This window comes from Monodelphis domestica, chromosome 5 (assembly GCF_027887165.1).
Source record: "Monodelphis domestica isolate mMonDom1 chromosome 5, mMonDom1.pri, whole genome shotgun sequence".
Lineage (NCBI taxonomy): Eukaryota > Metazoa > Chordata > Mammalia > Didelphimorphia > Didelphidae > Monodelphis > Monodelphis domestica.
The window spans coordinates 279,905,691-279,927,255 of NC_077231.1; the positions used below are offsets into that span (position 1 = coordinate 279,905,691).

General features: G+C 35.6%; 1 protein-coding gene across 9 annotated transcripts in view; it reads left to right on the forward strand.

The window, feature by feature from the left end:
* MYRIP (myosin VIIA and Rab interacting protein) overlaps positions 1-21,565 on the forward strand; it is a 448,499-nt gene that overhangs the window by 353,401 nt on the left and 73,533 nt on the right. For all 9 annotated transcript variants that reach the window (XM_007505045.3, XM_056800212.1, XM_056800214.1 and 6 more), the window contains exons 4-5: positions 7,001-7,137; positions 19,776-19,856. In XM_007505045.3, coding sequence (XP_007505107.2) covers positions 7,001-7,137; positions 19,776-19,856 — 218 coding nt within the window. The remainder of the gene's footprint in view (positions 1-7,000; positions 7,138-19,775; positions 19,857-21,565) is intronic.

A 21,565-nucleotide genomic window follows, 5' to 3' on the forward strand; every position in this document is an offset into this window, starting at 1 on the left:
GATAATAATACCAGCAGATCACCCAGAGTCACTGTAAGAACAAAATGAGATTTGTGTAACATTTTGCAAACTTTAAAGCACAATCAATGAATTGATCATAAGTATTTACTGTGTACTAGGCACTGTGCTAATGTCTAGTGATTAAAAAAAAAAAAGCAAAAGACAGTCTCTGTCCTCAAGAAGCTTATGATTTAAAGGAGACAACCTCCCAACAAATATGTACAAAGCAAGCTATACACAGGAAAAATAGGAAATAATTAAAAGAGGGAAAGTTTTAGGTTTAAGATAGATTAGAAGAATTCTCTTGTAGAAGAAGAATTTTAGTTGTGAAGTAAAAGATTCCAGGGAGGTAAATAGTAGGAGTGAAGGAGGAGGGAGAGCATTCTATGCCTTGGGGGACAGCCAGAGAGAATGTCCAAGCTGGATCTGGAGTTGACTTTGAAGGCAGAGAAGCCTGTATTCAAAACCTGCCCTTGATATGAATACTTGCTTTGTGACTGTTACAACTTTTCAGTACACCCAGATAACTGTTAAGACCACCATCACAAAGGTACACTGGTGGAAAGAATTCCCTTTTGGGGAGTTCCATATACCAATGAAATCACAAAAGCTTATATAATAGGTTGATCAACAGTATTCATCAAGCCAGGCATGGTCCTAAGCAAATGCAAGCAGAAAAGAAAGATTGTGACAAATATGAAGAATACAAAGCCTTTGCACAAGGTTGAAGCATCCGACTTGGACTTAGTGCAAAGACTTCTTTCATAATGTATAGCATCTGATAGGTATAGATTTCCTTCTCTCAAGAATCTTCACCATATTCTTCATAACAGATGAGATGCTTTACTTTGATAATAAATTTGGGGGAGTTCCTGTTGTTTCACTTGGTGGGGTGGAGAGGAAGGCAATGGTTTGCTATTTTATTGTCTGAGATGCAGGATAGTCTCTTAGACAAAGCTCAGTTTGAAAGAGAAGCCAAATGAAAAGACTGTGAAATGCACCAAAAAATAGGCTTTTTCTTTTTGAATTGTTCTTTTATTCAACATCTATAGAAGAGTTACTTTTCTTTCAAATGCTTTCTCTGCAGCAAGGATTCTGCAGTCATTGTGACTTATCTGAGCATTAGCAACTGGGAGGAAAACGTTAGAAAATTCATTGTCATCATTCTGTGAATGCAGTAGGGAAAGGAGGTTATTAGGATTTAGCATCAAAGGAGAACTCCACGCATCCCAAAGTCTCTTTTGGATTTCCAGCCTCAGAAACTTCCAAACAAATGCTAATCATAATTCCCTCCATTCCTGAAACAGTCCAAATTGTCCAGGCAGCCACAGAATATGAAGTGATTTCCTTGTAATGGTGTGTTCATGTGCTTTTTTGTCACCCTCTTCCATTCTGATTGAATCACTAGCATTTTGGGGAATGAGCACCTTATGGGATTCCATGTCATAATTCATGAGCCATTCGAGTAAATTATCTTCTCCCCAAAAATATAATTTGTTTCACATCCTTTTCCCACTAAATCCCATGTTGTCCTCTCTATAATGGTGATGAACTACACAATGACATCTTATTGAATTACCCCAAAGAGATCAATGCCATTTCAAGAATGGATTTATTTACTCAATAAGCCAAGCCCCATATAGCCCAGGACATTAGTTTATTTCATTCCAAAGTCTTTCCAAAAGACTCTGATCCCTTTTCACAGATAAAGTCCACCAGATTAAGAAGAGTCCAAAATAAATATCAGAGTTAAGGTTACACTAATTGTCACTGACGTCACACTTCTTATATTCAATCAGGGTAGAAATGAGGAGAAAATCAAATATTTAGTGAGCATTATGTGAATAGCATTTAGCACAGTTCTTGGCCCATAATAAATACTTAATAATTGTTTATTTACTGACTGAGTATACCCCATTTCTAGATATTACTGGTGGGGCAAGGTTGGATTCAATATATATATATATATATATATATAAATAAATATAAATATAAAAGATAAATTCTTTCCTAGAAGACAGCTAGTTAGTGTAGAGGATAGAGTGGTGGACTCAGAGTCAGGCAGACCTTAGATTAAATCATGAGTTTGACCCTTATTGACTGTGTGACCCTGGACAAGTCACTTAATGTCTCTTAACCTCGGTTTTCTCATCTGTACAATGATGACAAAAATAAACAGAACCTAGCTTACAAGACTCTTGTGAAAAGGTATACAACAATGGATATAAAGTGCTTTTCAAACCTTAAGACACTCTATACATGTTAGCTATTATTATTACCTATAAAGAAGTTTCCTAATCTAATTGAAAAAAGAAAGTCTTATCTCTCTAAAAAGATCTAAGAAGGGCAAGGATAGTATCTTGTACTCTTTTTCCTATTTTCCATAGAACCTGAAGAATAAAATTCAAGGCATATAACATTTGATAAATATAAGCTAATTGAACAGGCTATGTCTGTAAATTTCTATAAATGAATTAAGGTATGAGAAAACCAGTGATAGGGGTAGGAGCTATGATGATTTTACAGATGGATTAATATTGAGGTGGGGAATATTTTCTTTTTTTATTAAGTATTTATTGTTTTATTAAGCATTTACAGAGGAAAACACTACATTTTTTTGTTTTTTTGTTTTTGTTTTTGTTTTTTTTTACTTTAAACATTACTTTATTTGGTCATTTCAAAACATTATTCACTGGAAACAAAGATCATTTTCTTTTCCTCTCTCCCCCTTCCCACCACCTCTCCCATAGCCAATGCACGATTGCACTGGGTATCACATGTGTTCTTGGTTCGAACCCATTTCCATGTTGTTGGTATTTGCATTAGAGTGTTCATGTAGAGTCTCTCCTCAGTCATATCCCCTCCATCCCTGTAGTCAAGCAGTTGCTTTTCCTCGGTGTTTTTATTCCCACAGTTTATCCTCTGCTTGTGGATAGTGTTTTTTAGATCCCTGCAAGTTGTTCAGGGACATTGTATTGACACTAATGGAGAAGTCCATTGCGTTCAATTATACCACAGTGTATCAGTCTCTGTGTACAATGTTTTCCTGGTTCTGCTCCTCTCGCTCTGCATCACTTCCTGGAGGTTGTTCCAGTCTCCATGGAATTCCTCCACTTTATTATTCCTTTTAGCACAATAATATTCCATCACCAACATATACCACAATTTGTTCAGCCATTCCCCAATTGAAGGGCAGCCCCTCATTTTCCAGTTTTTTGCCACCACAAAGAGCGCAGCTATGAATATTCTTGTACAAGTCTTTTTCCTTATTATCTCTTTGGGGTACAAACCCAGCAGTGCTATAGCTGGATCAAAGGGCAGACAGTCTTTTATCACCCTTTGAGCATAGTTCCAAATTGCCCTCCAGAATGGTTGGATCAATTCACAACTCCACCAGCAATGAATTAGTGTCCCTACTTTGCCACATCCCCTCCAGCATTCACTACTTTCCATAACTGTCATGTTAGCCATTCTATTAGGTGTGAGGTGATACCTCAGAGTTGTTTTGATTTGCATCTCTCTGATTATAAGAGACGTAGAGCACTTTTTCATGTGCTTATTAATAGTTTTGATTTCTTTGGATGAGAACTGCCTGTTCATGTCCCTTGCCCATTTATCAATCGGAGAATGGCTTGATTTTTTGTACAATTGCTGTAGCTCTTTGTAAATTTGAGTAATTAAACCTTTGTCAGAGGTTTTTATGAAGATTGTTTCCCAATTTGTTGCTTCTCTTCTGATTTTAGTTACATTGGTTTTGTTTGTACAAAAACTTTTTAATTTGATGTAGTCAAAATTATTTATTTTACATTTTGTGACTCTTTCTAAGTCTTGCTTGGTTTTAAAGCCTCTCCCTTCCCAAAGGTCTGACATGTATACTATTCTGTGTTCACCTAATTTTCTTATAGTTTCCTTCTTTATGTTCAAGTCATTCACCCATTTTGAATTTATCTTGGTGTAGGGTGTGAGGTGTTGATCTAAACCTAATCTTTTCCACACTGTCCTCCAATTTTCCCAGCAGTTTTTATGAAATAGTGGGTTTTTGTCCCAAAAGCTGGGATCTTTGGGTTTGTCATATACTGTCTTGCTGAGGTCACTTACCCCGAGTCTATTCCACTGATCCTCCTTTCTGTCTCTTAGCCAGTACCAAATTGTTTTGGTGACCACTGCTTTATAAAATAGTCTGAGATCTGGGACTGCAAGGCCCCATTCCTTTGTATTTTTTTTTTCATTATTTCCCTGAATATCCCTGATCCTTTGTTCTTCCAAATGAACTTTGTTGTGGTTTTTTTCTAGATCAGTAAAAAAATTTTTTGGAAGTTCCATGAGTATGGCACTAAATAGATAGATGAGTTTGGGTAGGATGGTCATTTTTATTATATTGGCTCATCCTACCCATGAGCAGTTAATGTTTTTCCAGTTGTTCAAGTCTAGTTTTAGTTGTGTGGAGAGTGTTTTGTAGTTGTGTTCATAAAGTTCCTGAGGAAGGCAACAAATATAAGAGGTTTAGCTGTAAGCCAGATGGAAAGCTCCCATGGTCATGGTCCTTAGAGTGCAACAGGAAAGCAAATGGTGATGCATCTTTTTTCATGATATTTCCATTGATAAAATCATAACTGTTTTGGGTATTGAGCCATTTCATGGTACCAAGAACTTTGGCGGTAAGAACTTTCTTGTCTCAGTCTTTAGTAGATGTGGCTATTGAAGAGTTAGGGACCTCAACACCAGCAAGTACCTGTGTGTAATTAGAACTTTGTACCCCAGGACTACATTTCCCACCATCTCACTTTTGCCCTCATGTTATGTCCTTGTTATGTACTTACATTTAGGAGATAAATTTTGGATAGCTCCTCCCTCCTCTCTCTCACTTTTACAGAATGGTAAACTTGTCTTTACTCAAGCTTTATCTATTTCCACTGCTTCAAATGATTATTGATTATTGATAAATCTTATGAACTATAATACTTGGAGATATTGGATATTAATTTGAATATTATGCCTGTTCAAATCTGCATTAGGGTTGCTCCCCTAACAATGGCTATGAGAGGTAGACTAGAAGCCAGAGTGGTCATCTAGGGGGTGCTGCCATGGCCAAGGCTGTTGGGTTATCTCCAGTTGACCCTGAAAGAAGATGGTGGTCATGATGGTAGTCTGATCTGACTGGCACCTGCCAGAATTCCCTACTACTTCAACTAGGCTGGATTGCCTGCCCACTTGATAACAGTAGGTCAGAAGCTAATATTGATACAAGTTATTGATCCCAACGGTCAACTTTTGTTTCCTCAAATGTCAAAAAAGAGTGTTGGAGCTCCAAATCAATGATCATATTAACCCTACAAACATTCATTACATTTGAGGGATCTAGAACAACAGTGCCCCTGCGCAGTAAGTCATACACCCTTCAGAAGACTTAGTTTAGGCATGCATTCGGGCTGCCTACTCTGATCCAATTTGTTTAGAGTTTGGTACTACTCCACAGCATTGTACAATGGAAGGAATACTGGATTTGGAGTCAGAGGACCTGGATTCAAATCTGTCAAGTCAAGGGAGGAACCTTCTCCCCTGCTTGTGTTATTAACCACTGGTCTTTTCTACTTCAGCTTCCTCTCTACATTGAATGTCCATGTCTAGGGATCAAGAAGAGAATATGATTTGCTGGGCATGGAACAAGCACTATGCTTTCTTGTTGTTGTTCTTGTTGTTGTTTTTTTCTTGCCATTTTGTGTTTCATTTTGATAAGGGACTTGACAATATAATTTTACCTGATATCACAGAGGATAATCTTGTATTTATTTTTTTGGTGTAAAGTTAAAACTTTAATTATTTTGATCAGTTCAGAGTTTGATTCTTCTATTGCAAAGAAAGATGAACATAAATACAAAGACCTTTGCCTTTTCTGGGGCAAATTCAATTTGCCAGTATCATTCCTCCTTCCACTAAAAGCAAATTTAAGCGCTCAAGATCATTGTTCCTATAAGACTCGGATTAATAATAACCTAAACTTGAATACTAATTTACACCTCAAAATCACTTAAATTCTGCTAATGCACAACTCAGGTCACATCTTACTCTGCTCCAAAACTCAGGATGGTTTTCTATTACATGCACAATATGTAAAGTGGTTATCATGACATTCAAGGTCTTGCACAATCACTTCAATCTAATTTGCCAGCTTCATTATTTCCCTTCATATTACTCTAAGTCACAGTTAAAACTGGCCTATTCACCATCTCCTATTCACCCTTTGAGTTCTCCTGGCCTTATCAAGCATATGGGTCTGGTCTAAAGGCTTAAAAATAGTCTTTGATTCTTACTGAAATTCCTAAAATCTCTCCCTTCAAGAAATAATTTCATGATCTCCTTCTTCCTACAGACTTTTCAATCCCCCCAGCTGGAAATATTTTCCCCTCCTCAGTTTTCCCAAGGTGCTTTCTTTGGATTTCTCCTTTGCACTTAAGACATTCTGCTTGGTATACTAGATGTTCAGCATATGCCCAGCACTCTCCTTAGACTATAAGCAATTTGAGGGCAGACAATGTTTCCTCTTTATACTTAGCACAATGCTTTGTACATAGCACAAGCTTAATAAATTCTGGTTGCTGAATTGAATAATCTCATTAGATCCTTACAATATAATGTGTAATCTCTTTGAAGGCAAGGATTATTTTTAGCTTTGACTTTAAATCTCTACCACTTAACATAATGTGGGTAGTTAATAAATGCTTATGAGATCAAATGATTTATGGTGAAGAATGGTAGGTGGTGAAGAAAATGAGACCAAAGACCTTAATTTCCAAATAAATGGTAAAAATCAGTGTTCCAACCCAGGTCTTCTAACTCCCAAGTACAATGTTCTTTCTACTCCTCTGTCTTTTTCAATTATGTATATATACATATATATATGTATTATGACATCACTTAAAATATGAGACTAGCTCTATTATTGAATGGGTGCCATTTATTTCTAAATGTTCTTGTTTTCTTTCTCATCTGTTTTCTTTAGACTCCTAAGGGCCCAGTCCCTAGAATGGTACTACAATAACGTGAAAAGCCGCTTCAAACGTTTTGGCAGCGCCAAGGTCTTGAAGAACTTGTACAAAAAGCACAGACTGGAGAGTGGAGCTTGTTTCGACATAATAGGTATTGGGCCCTGCTCCAGGGACTGTTCATAGGCTGATGAAGGGCAAATAACAGGAATGTGAATGAAGTGAAGCTTTGATTGATGCCTGACTGGGGATGCAGGCTAGATTGTATGGGAGCAGATAGAGCACAATCATCTAGGGCACAGAAATGCATTTGGATATCCCTGATTGACTAAAAGGTTAAAAAGGCAGAATCAGGGACAGGGAAGGATAGTGAGCAGGAGTCTTCAATCTAGTCATAACCGGAGTCTCTGTTGTATTCCCTTTGGAATACTGTTAAATTTTAGTATCATAAAGCCATCTAGACTAACCTGAACCGGAGCCAAAAAAAAAAAAAAAATCCCTTCCATAACATCATGAACAGGTCATTGTATAGCAATCATTCCAAGTCCTCCAGTGATGAAAAGCTGACTCCCTCCCAATGTATTTGGATAATTCTCATTGTTAGGAAGATTTTTCTGTATTCCAAAAGTTATTTCTCTACCCCTTGAACCCACTTGGCTTTTATTCTCTTCTCTGGGACCAAGAACACATCTAATCTTCTTCCATCTAATAGTCCTTTAAATAGCAAAGACAATGCTCTACTCCTAACCCTAACCACCTCTCCCACCACTTACATACACATGACCAATACCACCACATTCAAAATCATCTATTTTCCAGCCTAAATATCTATGAGTTATATCAACTAAGCTTCATATCTCTAGTCCTCTGGTCATGCTCTTTTAGACATAATCTATTTTGTTCCTGTCCACCTAAAACATGGCACCCTGGTCTGAACATAACATATGTGGCCAGAGAAGTGCAGGTAGCATTTATATTCTACTTTAGGGCTTACAACATTGGACTATAACCATCCTAGTTCTTGATATCGCAACTTATGTAGCCTAAAACTGTATTAGCTGGTTAAGCTGTTATATCACATATTAAACTTGAGGATTTTATTGGTAAATAAAGAAGCAGATTCAACCAACTCAACAAAAACAGATTCAAAACAGCCTGCTATGGTAATTTGGTTTTAGGGTAGAATTTAACTTGAAAGTCTTTTTTTTTTTTTACATCTAGCTTACAAGCCTGGTCAAAGTCTCTTAGGTTCATTCACCTGTCATGCCTAATATAGATAAACAGGGGAAAGTATGCTTTCTCTAGCATCCTGGGTTCAAATCCCATCTCTCCCACTTTCCATTTATTTGACATGATCTCTGAACATTCCTAAACCTTGAGTTTCATGATCTGTAAAATGAAAGAGTTGGACTAGATGTTCTCTAGCATTCTTTCCAGCTTTAAGTAAATGATCCTATCATCTTATGATCATATTAGTTAGTCTTCTCTATATAGTAAGCCCAACTCATTAATCTAAGGACTCTTCCTATTAAGGAGCTCTTAGGAACCTTTTCCAATTAACAAATAGTCCTTGAGCATTACCATGAAGAAGGCTCTTCATATTTTTAGATAAAGCATATAAACTAATGTATTTTTGCTAGTTACAAAATTAATTTTTGTCTCCTTGCCATGGCAACAAATACATCTCAATGATTGGTCTTTTCTGTTCTAAATTCAGGTATGGCTTTGTTTCTTCCTGCACATTGTGGGCAGAAGAATTTCCATTTTAATTTCAGAACTTTGTAGAATATTATTAATTATCCACTGAGGTCAGCTCAGGTATCACTTTCCATGAGAACTTACCTGATCTCCTGAGCTGTTGATGACTTCCCCCTGAAAAATGACCTTTTATTTATTTTGCCTAGTTTTATGTATACTTATATATGTACATGGCTCCACTGCACTAAATTGTAAGCACCTCAAGGACAGGGATTTGTTTGTTCTTTATCTTTGCATCCCCAGCACCTAACCCCATCTCTGGCACATAGCAGGTACTTTAAAAAGTACCTGTTGATTGATTGCTCACTTTGCTAGTAAGGGGACTAGGTCTTCCTTGCTGAGTACTAATAGATCCATATTTGGTCTGAATGAGGAGAACATTCCTCAGTTTCCACCAATGCAAGGAAACTAATTGGAGTTAGAAAGTGTTTGCTGCAGTCTATTTATTGTTCAGTCATTTCAGGCATCCCTTACTAACTCTTTTTGACCTCATTCGGGATTTCCTTTGCAAAGATACTGGAGTGATTTGTCATTTCCTTCTCCAGCTCATTTTACAGATAAGGAAACTGAGGAAAGTAGAATTAGATGTCTTGCCCAGGGTCATACAGACTGAAGTTAGGAAAATCAGTATTTCTGACTTCTTTCCTGGCACTTTATCCATTGTGCTACCTACCCCTCTGTCTAATAGATGTGCAGTGTTCATAGAGTACCTGAAGATTAGCAAAGTGTTTTACATGTATTTTTTAAATTTGATCCTCATAAAAACCACTAGAGGTACATAAATTATTATCCTGTTTTATAGATGAGGAACCAAGAAAGGTTATGGAATTTGTCTGGACTTGAACTCAGAGCTATCTTGTCTCCAGGTCCAGCACTCTACACAGGTGATAGAAAACAGAGGAAAACATGTCAGAGCAATGAGAAAAGAATAATGAACACAAAGAATGTGAGTTGAGTCCAGAGGCATACTGATTTCCCTACTCTGCTGGCAGAGAGGAATAGTTTTGATTAGCAAATGATCTTGAGGGAGAAAGAGCCTCCATCTCATTTTCAGCCTTTTTTACTGTCATCATCTCACATTGTTGGCGTTTTCAACACTCTCTTCAGTTCTGGCTCATCTAAAAATAAGATCCTCATTTAGGCAAGGGAGGAATAGGAAGGGACTTTTTAACTCAGAAACATCATGAGGACTTTTGTAGTGGTTATCCCAAATATAGTCTCATGCTACATGGCAATCTTGTAGCGAAGAGGGAAACGCGTCCATGCTCTTTTTTCATTTTTGTCCTTACTGATTTTCCCAAAATATTCCTGAGGAACAAGAGCTGAGAACAGACTAGAACCATAGGCACCGAGGACTGAGGACTTGAAGGCACCTTCATCATTATGGAGCCTAAATGCCTCATTTTACATCAAGGTCCAGAGATGATGAAGGTCTGGCCCAAAATCACTTCGGTGTTCAGGAGTCCTAGGCTCTCAGCCCCCAAAGTTCTTTTCACTGAGCTATTCTAAATGTTCTAAGACATTTAATTCTACTTTCCTCAGTTTCCTTATCTGTAAAATGAGCTGAAGAAGGATATGACAAATTCTATTAAGTATTTGTGAGGGGGAGACCAGACTGTCAGAATAGGGAAGTTCCAGAGAAGAAATTCTCTTTACCAAATACAAATCGGCTCCTCCTCTTCAACATGGAGTCTTAGCAAGTTTCTTGGGACACTGAAACATGATATGACCCTGCCAGGGTCCAATGTGATGTGCCTTGAGCCTGACTCAAAGGTATTTCTATCCACTTCATTGATCCTAGCCATTGCCACCCCTCCCCCTTTTAATTTTTTTAAACCCTTACCTTCCATTTTAGAATCAATAATGCATTTTGGTTCCAAGGCAGAAGAGTGCTAAGAGCTAGGCAATGGGGATTGGGTGACTTGCCCAAGTGTCTAAGGCCATATTTGAACCCAGGAACTCCCATCTCCAGGGCTGACACTCTATTCACTGTGCCCCAGTTACCATCCCCTTTTAAACTGAGTTCTTTATGCATTCCTCTGTGAACAGCCTTGGTATTTGTAACTCAGGTATCCTGTGATTATAAATGTGACCAGTTCTACAAGCTACACACAATGAGTCTCATTGCTTTATATTCCTCCTCTGCCATCTCGTTACACTTTGTACATCATGCACTTTCCTCTCTGTTTTGTATTCTGTGTATGTCTTTGTACCTGTGTCTCCTCCCCCATTTCCCTCCTCCATCCTTCTTCTCCTCCCTCCCCCTCACTTTCTCCCCGTACCTCTTCTTCTATCTCCCTCTCTGTCTCCTCTCTTGTCTCTTCCCTTTCTCTCACTGTGCCAGGGGCTGGGGATGCAAGGATAAAAGGAAGGCAGTTCCTGCCATCTGCCATCAAGAAGTTGAAATTCCCTCAGAGGGGCTTACATTCTAATGAGAGGGAAATAGGAAAGTGAGGCAGAGACCATATTAAGAGGTGTTTAAGCACATTCAGATGATTTCAATTTGGCTGAAATCCCTTCTTATTCAGGACAAAAGGTATAATGTTTAACTCCTTGGCCTTTCTAATTATGTGTCAAATAATGTGTTATTACAGGGTGTCCCAAAAGTCTTGGAGCAAGTAAATAAGCCTGAAGCCATTAAGGCTTAATGCTTTACTGATTTTCCCAAAGGGTTCCTTAAGACCAGAGGCTAAGAAGAAAATAGAACCATAGACCGTTAGCACTTAGAGCTTGAAAAGAGTTTCCAGGTCATCTACTCCAACCCCCGCCCCCATTTTACCACCAGTCCAGAGGTATTAAATCTAAGGTACTAAACCTGTATGTTAATGCAATTGACAAAAAGCTCTCAAAACCACAGACTAATTTAAGGATAATCTAATTCCAAGAGTTCTTCTATCTGTACTTTGAGTATATTCAATCCAACCTTTAAAATAAAGCCTCACTTGTGCATCTGTGCAGAACCTGTGATCATTAAATGTCTTCCCTAATTTTAGTGCATAAAACAATTTCCTTTCTTAAAGGAAAAGCAAATACACTATCAGTCACCTTTCTCTTCTGCTTCTGTGTTTTCCCTTCGAGCTTCTAAGTTGAGTGTGTTGGGGATGGTGAAGAGAAACTCTTGCCACTGCATATGGAATGTCTGGATTGTCTTAGTCTAGCAAACAGGAGAAAGAGCGAGAGCTGGCTGGCATGGCAGGGAGGTGGCACTGATCAGTGTGAAAGAAGCCAGTGCATATTGGATTAGCCAAATTCGGTCACATGTAGGTAGCACCCAGTGCTTTTTTAAATATCAATTTGCAAGGGTGGCTTGATAATAGTAACTACTGAAAGAGAATGCTGTTTCTCCAATGGTGTCCCAGAGAACCTTTTGGAAGTTATAAAGTCATCATAGGATTCTGATAAAAAAAAACAAACAATAAAAGGCTTTTTGTTCAGTCATTTCACTTATGTCAAACTCTTTGCGACCCTCCCCTGGGGGTTTCTTTGCAAAGATACTAGAGTTGTTGGGTATTTCCTTCTCCAACTAATTTTGGAGGTGAAGAACTGAAGCAAACGGTTAAGTGACTTGCTCAAAATCTTAGTGACTTGCTAATGTCTGACTCCAGATTTAAATTTAGAAAGATGAGTCTTCCTGACTCCACTCCAGACACACTATCCACTGTGCCTCCTAGCTTCTGAGGAAGCTCCATTGTGTAAAATGTACTTGTCAGGTTTACAGACTGGATGGCACTACTGGAAAGCTGGCTTCTCATTGGTTTTGGATCATAGAGCTTGAAGAGATTCCAGAGGATGTCTTGTGTCTACTATAATGCTTTTATTTTACAGATCAGAAAATCGAAACCCAGAGAAATTAGGTAATCTACCCAAGGTCACATGGCATGAAATGACATTTTAATGCAACTCTTCTGATCCCAGCATTAGTATACCATGCTGGGCTTGGACTCAATCAGTGATTGGCTCTTGATTGTTGGTGTGTGTCAATAGAAGGTCTAAAAAGTCATCAGCACTAATTTACAATCATAGATATTTTTAATTTTACTGATTTTTATGCCAATGCCCATGAAGGGTATTTAGGTAATATCAAGACATCTGAAGAAACAAAAGAAAAACAAAATTATTATTATTCATCTAAAACTGATGATAAAATAAGCAACCGTGTACCTAGTTCATTCACTAAATCCTGATTACAAAAGAAACCTAAATATAATAACAGCCACCTCCAATGTGGGTTGACTTTCAGTGATGCTGATACTCAGTGTCATTATCAGGTTTTAAAAAGAGTTTTAAAACTAAAGAGGCATTTACAGATAGAATATAACTCAATTAAGGACAACACTCTCAAAGCTTCAAAATGAATGTATAATTAATTATTTGAGATAATCCCCTCAAAATCTTTCTCTGCATGTTTTAAGTTGAAGGAAAAATGAAAATTCATATGAATCATTTTACAGACTAAATTGTTGCCTCCAACCTTCGAGTTATTTAAGATATTTTCTAAAGTTCAGTTCAGAATTAAAATTCGAAGATACAAGTGGGTTTTTTTGGAATCAACTATATGATATTTGGCACAATAATTAATTTTTTTTTATTTTTAATCACTTTAAAATATTTTTACTCTACCACAATGTTTTCTTTAAAGCAAAGGATGCAGAATTCTGGTTAGGTAACAAATTGAGAGGCTAATTCTCAGCAAAGCTTCTATCCAAATCTACCCACAAAACAATAAGAAATCAATTAAAGTCACATAAGGAAAAGGAAAAAAACACACATCCACACAAGGTAAAGACTAAAATAAGAGGAGAGAAGTTACATGAAAGACTTGTTATACTTTATCCTACTTAGCCTGTTCTGGCATCCAACATAAAAGACCCATGTGTCAAGGTTTAGCCATGTGGTAGCCTGTTTTCTGTCCCTTTTTGACAATAACCCTGTCTGACCTCTACTCTCTCCTTTCAATAAGGAGAATAGATTAAACTCATTGGACCCCAAATAGAGAGAATCTTCATTGGGGGAAGGGGGGAACTTGTTAGTATAAAACTGGGGGGTGGGAGGGAGAGACAGAGAGATTGCCAAAAGGAAAAGAAAGTGAAGAAGGTGATAAAACTAGATGTATCTGTCTAATTATGAGGTTTATACTAAAAAGGAAATCAGGAAAATAATGTTACCTAGTACTATAGAGAAGCAGAAAAAAAAAATTAAGCTAAGGGGGGGAGGCGGCAAATATAAATCTATTCTCAAAGCAGAAAAACCAACAGTGAATCTAATAGAGAAACAAGAAAAAAATGAGCAAGTAATGTAGAAAAGATCTCAAACCAATGAATTAACATTAAGCAATTGGGAAAAGTAACCCCAAGACTCCTAATGAAAAATGAAGCAAAGAAATACTTCATATTAGGCTTCCAGAAATAATGGATCAGTAATTCTGAAATTGTTCAGAATATAAAAAAGATTAAAGAATAATATCAAAAGAAGAAATAAGGATGGAAAATAAGACAGAGTTTAGAAAGGAAATCATAAGTCTCAAAGAAGGAATGAACAAAATAAATAACATATAATTTAGAACATAGGATGTGGAAGTTCACCAAACAGAAAAGGAAAAAGGATGATGGAAGATTTAGAACTATAAATACTGAAAAAGAGATTCAAAAGGACTAAATAAAAATAGAACATTGGAATAACACATGAATTTTGCGGAAGTCAAAGTCATTGGCCCTGATGATAAGGTACAAAGGGAAAATTTTTAGAACATAGGTTTCCCAGAAAGAACATGAATTTTAAAAAACCAAAATTCCAAAAAGAAAAAGAAAATAGGATATTCTTCAGGAACATCAGAAACTGAGGGCAAAGTATAGATAGATGAAATAAATGGGTTATAAAAAAGTCCAAATTATAGTAGCAAGATATAGATTCTTTTTACTTCAGAATTTCCATGTCAAACAATTGTTGCAAGCAATAAAAAGAAAGACATTTAGCTATGAAATAAAATCATTTCGAATATCCCAGGAGGAGTCTTTATTTTTAATCACTTTTTCAATAAGAAATCAAAGAAAAACTTGAATTTTGATATTTTAAAAAGAGAGAGGTCGCTTGTACAAAATAATATATCCTAGAAAACAAGCCAAATCTATTCTTTTGAAAGATAGACTTTCAACAAAAGGGATTAATTTGAATCATTTCTTCAAAATAAATCCAAAGAGTTTAGAATAATGACATGCAGATACTTCATATAAGAGGAATACAATAAAAGTTATGTATCATTAATAAGAAAAGGTTCCACAGTTAAATCAATGTCTTTTGTTTCTATTGCTACATGAGAAGAATATAATATATATCAAAAAAGAGAACATCCAGAAGCAAAGGATCTAAGAAAATATAATCCTTGGGTTTTAACAGTCAAGATGAGAAAAGGAGAAAGAATTTAGGTAATAGTTTGTGGATTACAACCCACAAAAAGATGATGCAAAGGGGGAAGTTATTCAGGTCAAAAGAAGAGAGGTATAAATTTCTAGAGAAAAATTCACATTTAGTCTAGGTTTCAGAAGAAGGTAGAACGTAGTTTTTTTAGACTCTTATCCTGTTTAACAGCAACAAGAAAGTAGGAAAAGAGCAGCTGGGTGAAAGGACTCTATAAAGTATTAAAATAGGAAAACAATTATCTTTAAGAATCCAATCTCATTAATATCATTAGAATGTGACAAATTCATTACAAAGGAATGGAAGGGATGGAAACTGATCACATGAATTTATGAGTACTCTCAGGTTAAAGAATAATTAGTACTTATATATTTTTTCAAAGACTAAAAAAGAACATATTCTACAAATTCCTTTTAAGAAAAATATATGAGCCTAATACCCAGATGAGGTAGGGATAAATCAGAAAAAGCTAACTTACAGGAACTTTTTCTAACAATAAAGAAAATTTTTTGATAAAATTTTAGCAAAGAAATTCCAGAAATATAAAAAAAAGTATAATCAACTTGTATGTATTCCAGACCTAGAAGGATGAGCCATATTAGGAAAACAATTAGCATAATTAATGATATAAAAACTAAAACCTTATGATTTTTGATAGGAAAAGAAAAAAAATATACCACTCATTTATTTTCTAAAAACACTAAAAATTCTACCCAGGGAAATGCCCTTCTTTAACATGATATTACTACATTCAGAGACTGTCTATGCACTTTTTACAAATATCTCATTTTATCCTCATAACAACCTTACCAAGTGAATGCTATTATTATCCTAATTATATAGTTCAGGAAACTGAGGCAAATCAAGGTTAAAAGAAATTGCTCAGGGTCACAGAGCTAGTAAGTATCTGAGGCTATATTTGAACCCAGGACTTCTTGATATTAGGCCCACTGCTTTTTCCACTGGGTGGAGCCCACCTGGATCTTTTTGGCATGGAAGCTTGACTGGAGCAGAGAGTTGAGGGAGAGAGGGATTCTTAGAGAATGTATTACATGTGGTCAGAACTTAGAGTAAGGAAAGACTTTAACTCTATGCTTATCTGCTTTACTATCTCAAGTGATTATTAATGAACCTTGTGAAAAATAATAACTGGTAGATAGATATTAATTTTAAATATAACACACTGTACTAGCAGCTGCCTTTGAGAAAAACAAACATTACTTGAATAAATGCTGTAAGATTTCCCAATGCATAGGGAGGTAGAGAAAAAATACTTCCTTTTCCTCACTAAAATTTCCAATAGTTCTAGCGAAATTAAAGATCCAAAAACCAGTAAAGAATTGACAAAACTATTGCTATTTACAGATATGTGATAGTGCACTTAGAAAATCCTAATGAATTAGTAAAAATGTAGATTTAAAAATCTATATGTATATAAAATTAGCATCTATATATAACATGAATCCAACTCAGAAAAAAAATTTAAGATATTCCATTCAAGATAGCTACAAAATGCCTAAATATTTGTTTATTAATATACCAAGTCACATAAAAGGTATATTAATATAATTATAAACTTTTCTTTATATAAATGAAAGACAAAATTGGAGACATTTATCAATTATAATAGAACTGTTTCAGTATAGTAAAAACTGATGACTATCAAAGTTAATGTATAGATTGAGTACTATACCATTTTTAAAAATATAATGATTACTTAGCAAATTTCATTTGGAAGAGCAAAAGATCTATCTAGCACTTTAAAGAAAATAGTGAAATGAATTCCTAACATTACAAGATCTCCAACTATTTTGTGAAATAACAAGGATTAAAACTATTTGATACTGATTTTAAAAAAAGATAACATTAAATTATTGGAGCAGACTAAACAAGAGCCAGAAACAATGGACTACCATAAGCAGCTAGGTAGCTGGGTGGATAGAACCCTGGATTTGAATCAGGAAAAGTCACCTTCATGAGTTCAAATCCAGCCTCAGACACTTACTATCTCTTTGACCCAGGGCAAGGTACTTAACCCTGTTTGCCTCAGTTCCTCACATGTAAAATAAGCTGGAGAAGGAAATTTCAAACCAGTATCTTTGCCACAAAAACCTCAAATATCTGAACACAACTGAAATGGCTGGACAACAACCAAAAACCACAAACTCCATATCTGGCAACTTATTATGATGATTAGAAAGCAGTTTGGTAGAAAATAAGTTTAGACTAATGTCTTCCACACCATATACTGTTAAATTTATTTGTGGTTGAACTCTCAAATATATTATTAGGAGGTCATCAGGGATGTAATTTCTAAATCCCAAATTGAATTACTAAAGTAAATGGAATTTATGGTAGTTTATTGACAATATTTACAATAGAAGGAAGATATTAAGGAATGAGAGAGCGGGAGAAAACTCTGGCTTCTTCTGATACCAGTTAGAATCTCTAAGCCCCAGCCAGAGGAAGAGAGTCTCAAGAAGATGGGCCTTACCTTCTCTCTTTCATTAATTTCCTAAGCAAGAAACTAAGGGGTGCTTCATTTGCCTGAAATAGCTCTGATAAATGTCTCATATCTGAAATATACAAGTTTGTTGTTCAGTCATTTCAGGCATGTTAGTACAAGTACACCTTAGTAACACTAATACAGAAGGCTAGAAGCATCTTCAAATTGATGTGATCAAATCATATGAATGAATCTTGTTCAGAAGAAGAAATGAAAACTATTAATAGTGGAATAATCCCACCAAGTGGAAAACATTCCAAATCACTAACAATAACACAAATTGAAATTTAAACCCCTATGGGATTTTGCCTCAGGCTAATCAAATTCTAACTAAAAGGATTTGTTGAATACCTGATATGTGTAAGGCAAAATTCTAAGTTCTGGGGCCACAACAGGAAAATGAAAAAGACTCCCTGACTTCAGAAAATAGAGTTAAAGTGGTTGTGGGAAGAGAGGCACATTGTTACACTGTGAGTAGAGTGGTCATTTGGTCTCATTTTTATGAATTATGATTTGTAATTATGAGAAAAGTCACTAAACTCTCCCTACCCTTTGTGATCTGTAAGTGGGATTTTGCCTCATCGTTCTGTTCTACTTTTGCTTTGATGCTTTATTCCCCAGTTTAGTGGAACAGTTTGCTTTTGCATCATTAGAACATTCCTCTTTGTGAATCAATTGCATTTACTTGTTCCTTTTGCCTTATGATATTAGTTTCCAAATTATGGTTTCTTCCCTCTAGTAAGTCATTTTTTGTTCCTGCTGGATAAAACATTATCACCAGAAACAGTTTCTTTCTATTCTGTGCTTGCTACATCATTGTTTACATTCCAAAATATCTGTAGCGATTTTTTTGTGGTAACAATAATTAGAAACAAAAAGATATTTATACAATAAAAGACATTTGTCAGAGCTACTTTATACAATTTTAAAAATTTCTTCATTGATTATTAAATAACTGAACAAACACATGACTATCATGGAAAACTATGATGCAGTAAGAAACAATGAATATTAGTAATTGAGGAAGGCATGGGCATATCTGTATTTATTAAAGCAAAGATATATGAGCAAAATTATGACAGTAAATATAATATCTATAATAATATAAACTGCTTAATTTCAATGAACCATGTTCAGAAGAATAATGTAGTAGATGAAGCATCAGGATACCTGGGCTCAAATCTGCCAAAGAAGCACACTGTGTGAATCTGGGCACGTCATTCACTTATCCTCTCCCGTCCTCAATTGGCCTATCTATAAAATAGGAAAAATAATATGTTGTGAGGATAAAATAAGATAATGTATAAAAATGTCTCTGTAAATCTTAAAAGTACTATTTAAATATGAATTGTTATCAGCTGTTGTTTTATAGAGATGATCAAATATATTTCTTTCCTCTAGGTAAAAATGGGGTGGCAGGGAGAATACAAGTATGGAATGATCCATATATTATCAGATATAATGTTTTTAGTGAAGGGTTTAATATTAGAAATTATATAATTTCATTAGGAAATGACTCGTATAGGAAAGGGGGAGCGGGGCTCTGCTAGGTGACTTAGAGGATAGAGAGCCAGGCCTAGAGATGTGAGGTCCTAGTTTTAAATCTAGCCTCAGATCCTTGTTAGCTGTGACCCTGGTCAAGTCACTTAACCCTGATTGCCTCATCCTTACCATTCTTCTGCCTTGGAACCAAAACTAAGTATTGATTCTCAGATGGAAGATAAGGAAGGAAGGAAGGAAGGAAGGAAGGAAGGAAGGAAGGAAGGAAGGAAGGAAGGAAGGAAGGAAGGAAGGAAGGAAGCAAGCAAGCAAGGAAGGAAGGAAGGAAGGAAGGAAGGAAGGAAGGAAACAAGGAAGAGAAGGAGGGAGGGAGGGAGGAAAGAAGGAAGGGAAGGATGAAAAAGGAAGGAAGGGAGGAAGGAAGAAAGAAAGAAAAGTACAAATATGTAAAAAATGAATGAATAACTAAATAAATGAATGATTGAGTGAACTGATTGATTATTAATGAACAGTCTCATTACCTCAAAAAGTTTAACATTCACTGGTCTAGGTAGTCAATAGTGATCTATGAGAATGCTGTTTTTTAAGTCCCCTTTTCTTTCATTTTATTATAGAAGCAAGTTTTTTGGAGCCGAGTCTGGAGAATGAAGGAAGCATTAGTGGCAGTGATTCTACATTCTACAGGCAGACCGAAGGTAATATTCCTTAAGAAAAACAAAACAAAACAAAACACCAAACACCTTAAGTTACTATTACATCTTAAACCTCCATCCCAAAATGGAATTGGACTTGTTTTGTTTAGCACTAAATGGCATCTAGGAGTGATACGTAGAAATTACAGGTTTAAGGGAAATTTTCCCAATAATTACAGTTACCTGAAAGTAGAAAAGATTGCTTGGAAAAGTAGCAAGTTTCCCATCTCTTGAAGTCTTCAAAGAGAAGCTACATAACCATTTATAAGGGATATTGTAGAAGGAAAGCCTTGACCAGATAAAAACTCCTCTTTAAATAGAGACCGAAACTTCCTCCCTGTAACTTCTACACTTTAGTCCAAGTTCTGCCCTTTGTGGCTGAGCAGAGCATATTTTTTTCCATATGAAAATCTTTTCATATTAAAACACAGAGTTCAGGCCCACTCTATGGCCTGTCATAATTAGACATTCTCCACTAAAAAGCCTACTATGGTAGAGAGAGGATTAGACTCAAAATTAGGGAGATCTAGATCTGAATCCACCTCCAGCATCTCTAGCTGTAGTACCCTGGTCAAATTATTTATCTTTTCTGAGTTTCAGTTTTCTTCTTGTTAAAATAGATTTAAAAGAACATCTATTTTGAAGTGTGGTTGTCAGGATCAAGTGAGATTATAAATTAAACATTATGTTACAAATTTGAATTACTGGGGAAACATCAGCCATTTTGTTTTTGTTAGTAGTAGTAGTGTAATTGTTTCACTTATTTTGAACAAAAAAAAAGTGTTCAGAGTTTTAAAAATTAACTTCTCTGTTGGTTGCTTTATATAAAACAAATTAACCAGTTCTCTATACTAGTGCAGGTTCTGTCTTCCAATTTATTTATGAACTAGTCCATTTTCAAATGGTTTAATTTTTGTATAACATCTTTTACCATAGCCAGAGTCTAGCACTCTGTGGATTATGGGATCATGAATTTAGAGCTGGTAAGGACTTAGAGATAGATCAAGTCCAGAAAGTCCAGAGATGTCAGACAAGGCTTCAAGTAGCCTAAAACTTCCAAGAATTTTCCAAACCAGACTAAATTATCACTGGAAAGTATTTAACAGCAACAACAAAAAATACAACACAGATAATATTAACTTGTATTGTTCTAGGTCAATATGTAGCCACAGGGTTCTGTTTGCATCTGAGCTTGACACCACTGGTCTTGTCCCATCCTTATTTTATGAATGAAGGGACTGAAGACCAGAGAGGGTAAGCAACTTATCCATAGTCACTTTGAACTGATCAATAAATACAGATTTTTGAACTCAGATCCTGTGAATCCAAATTTAGTGACATCTCCATTGGGCTATACTACCTTCCTCATTGCCAATGTCCATGATCTTGATCCATAAAAGTGGTATAGTCTCTTTATATGGTTTTGAGCATAAATGAATGCTGTGATTTTCAAAGGCTTTTTTGTTTTTATTATTATTTCATTAATTATTAATAATATATTATATTAATTTGTTGTTGATTTATTTGTATTATATAATATATTAAAATAACATAATGTAAAATTATTATTAATTAATAGTATGTTTTTGACACTTAGAAATACTATTATGTTAATTTTTTCTAATTTGAACAATCCTTTCATGGCATAATATACCATTTTTAAAATTAAAAAAGTAGTATAGTCTAATGTTCATCTGAAGAAAGTAGTAAAG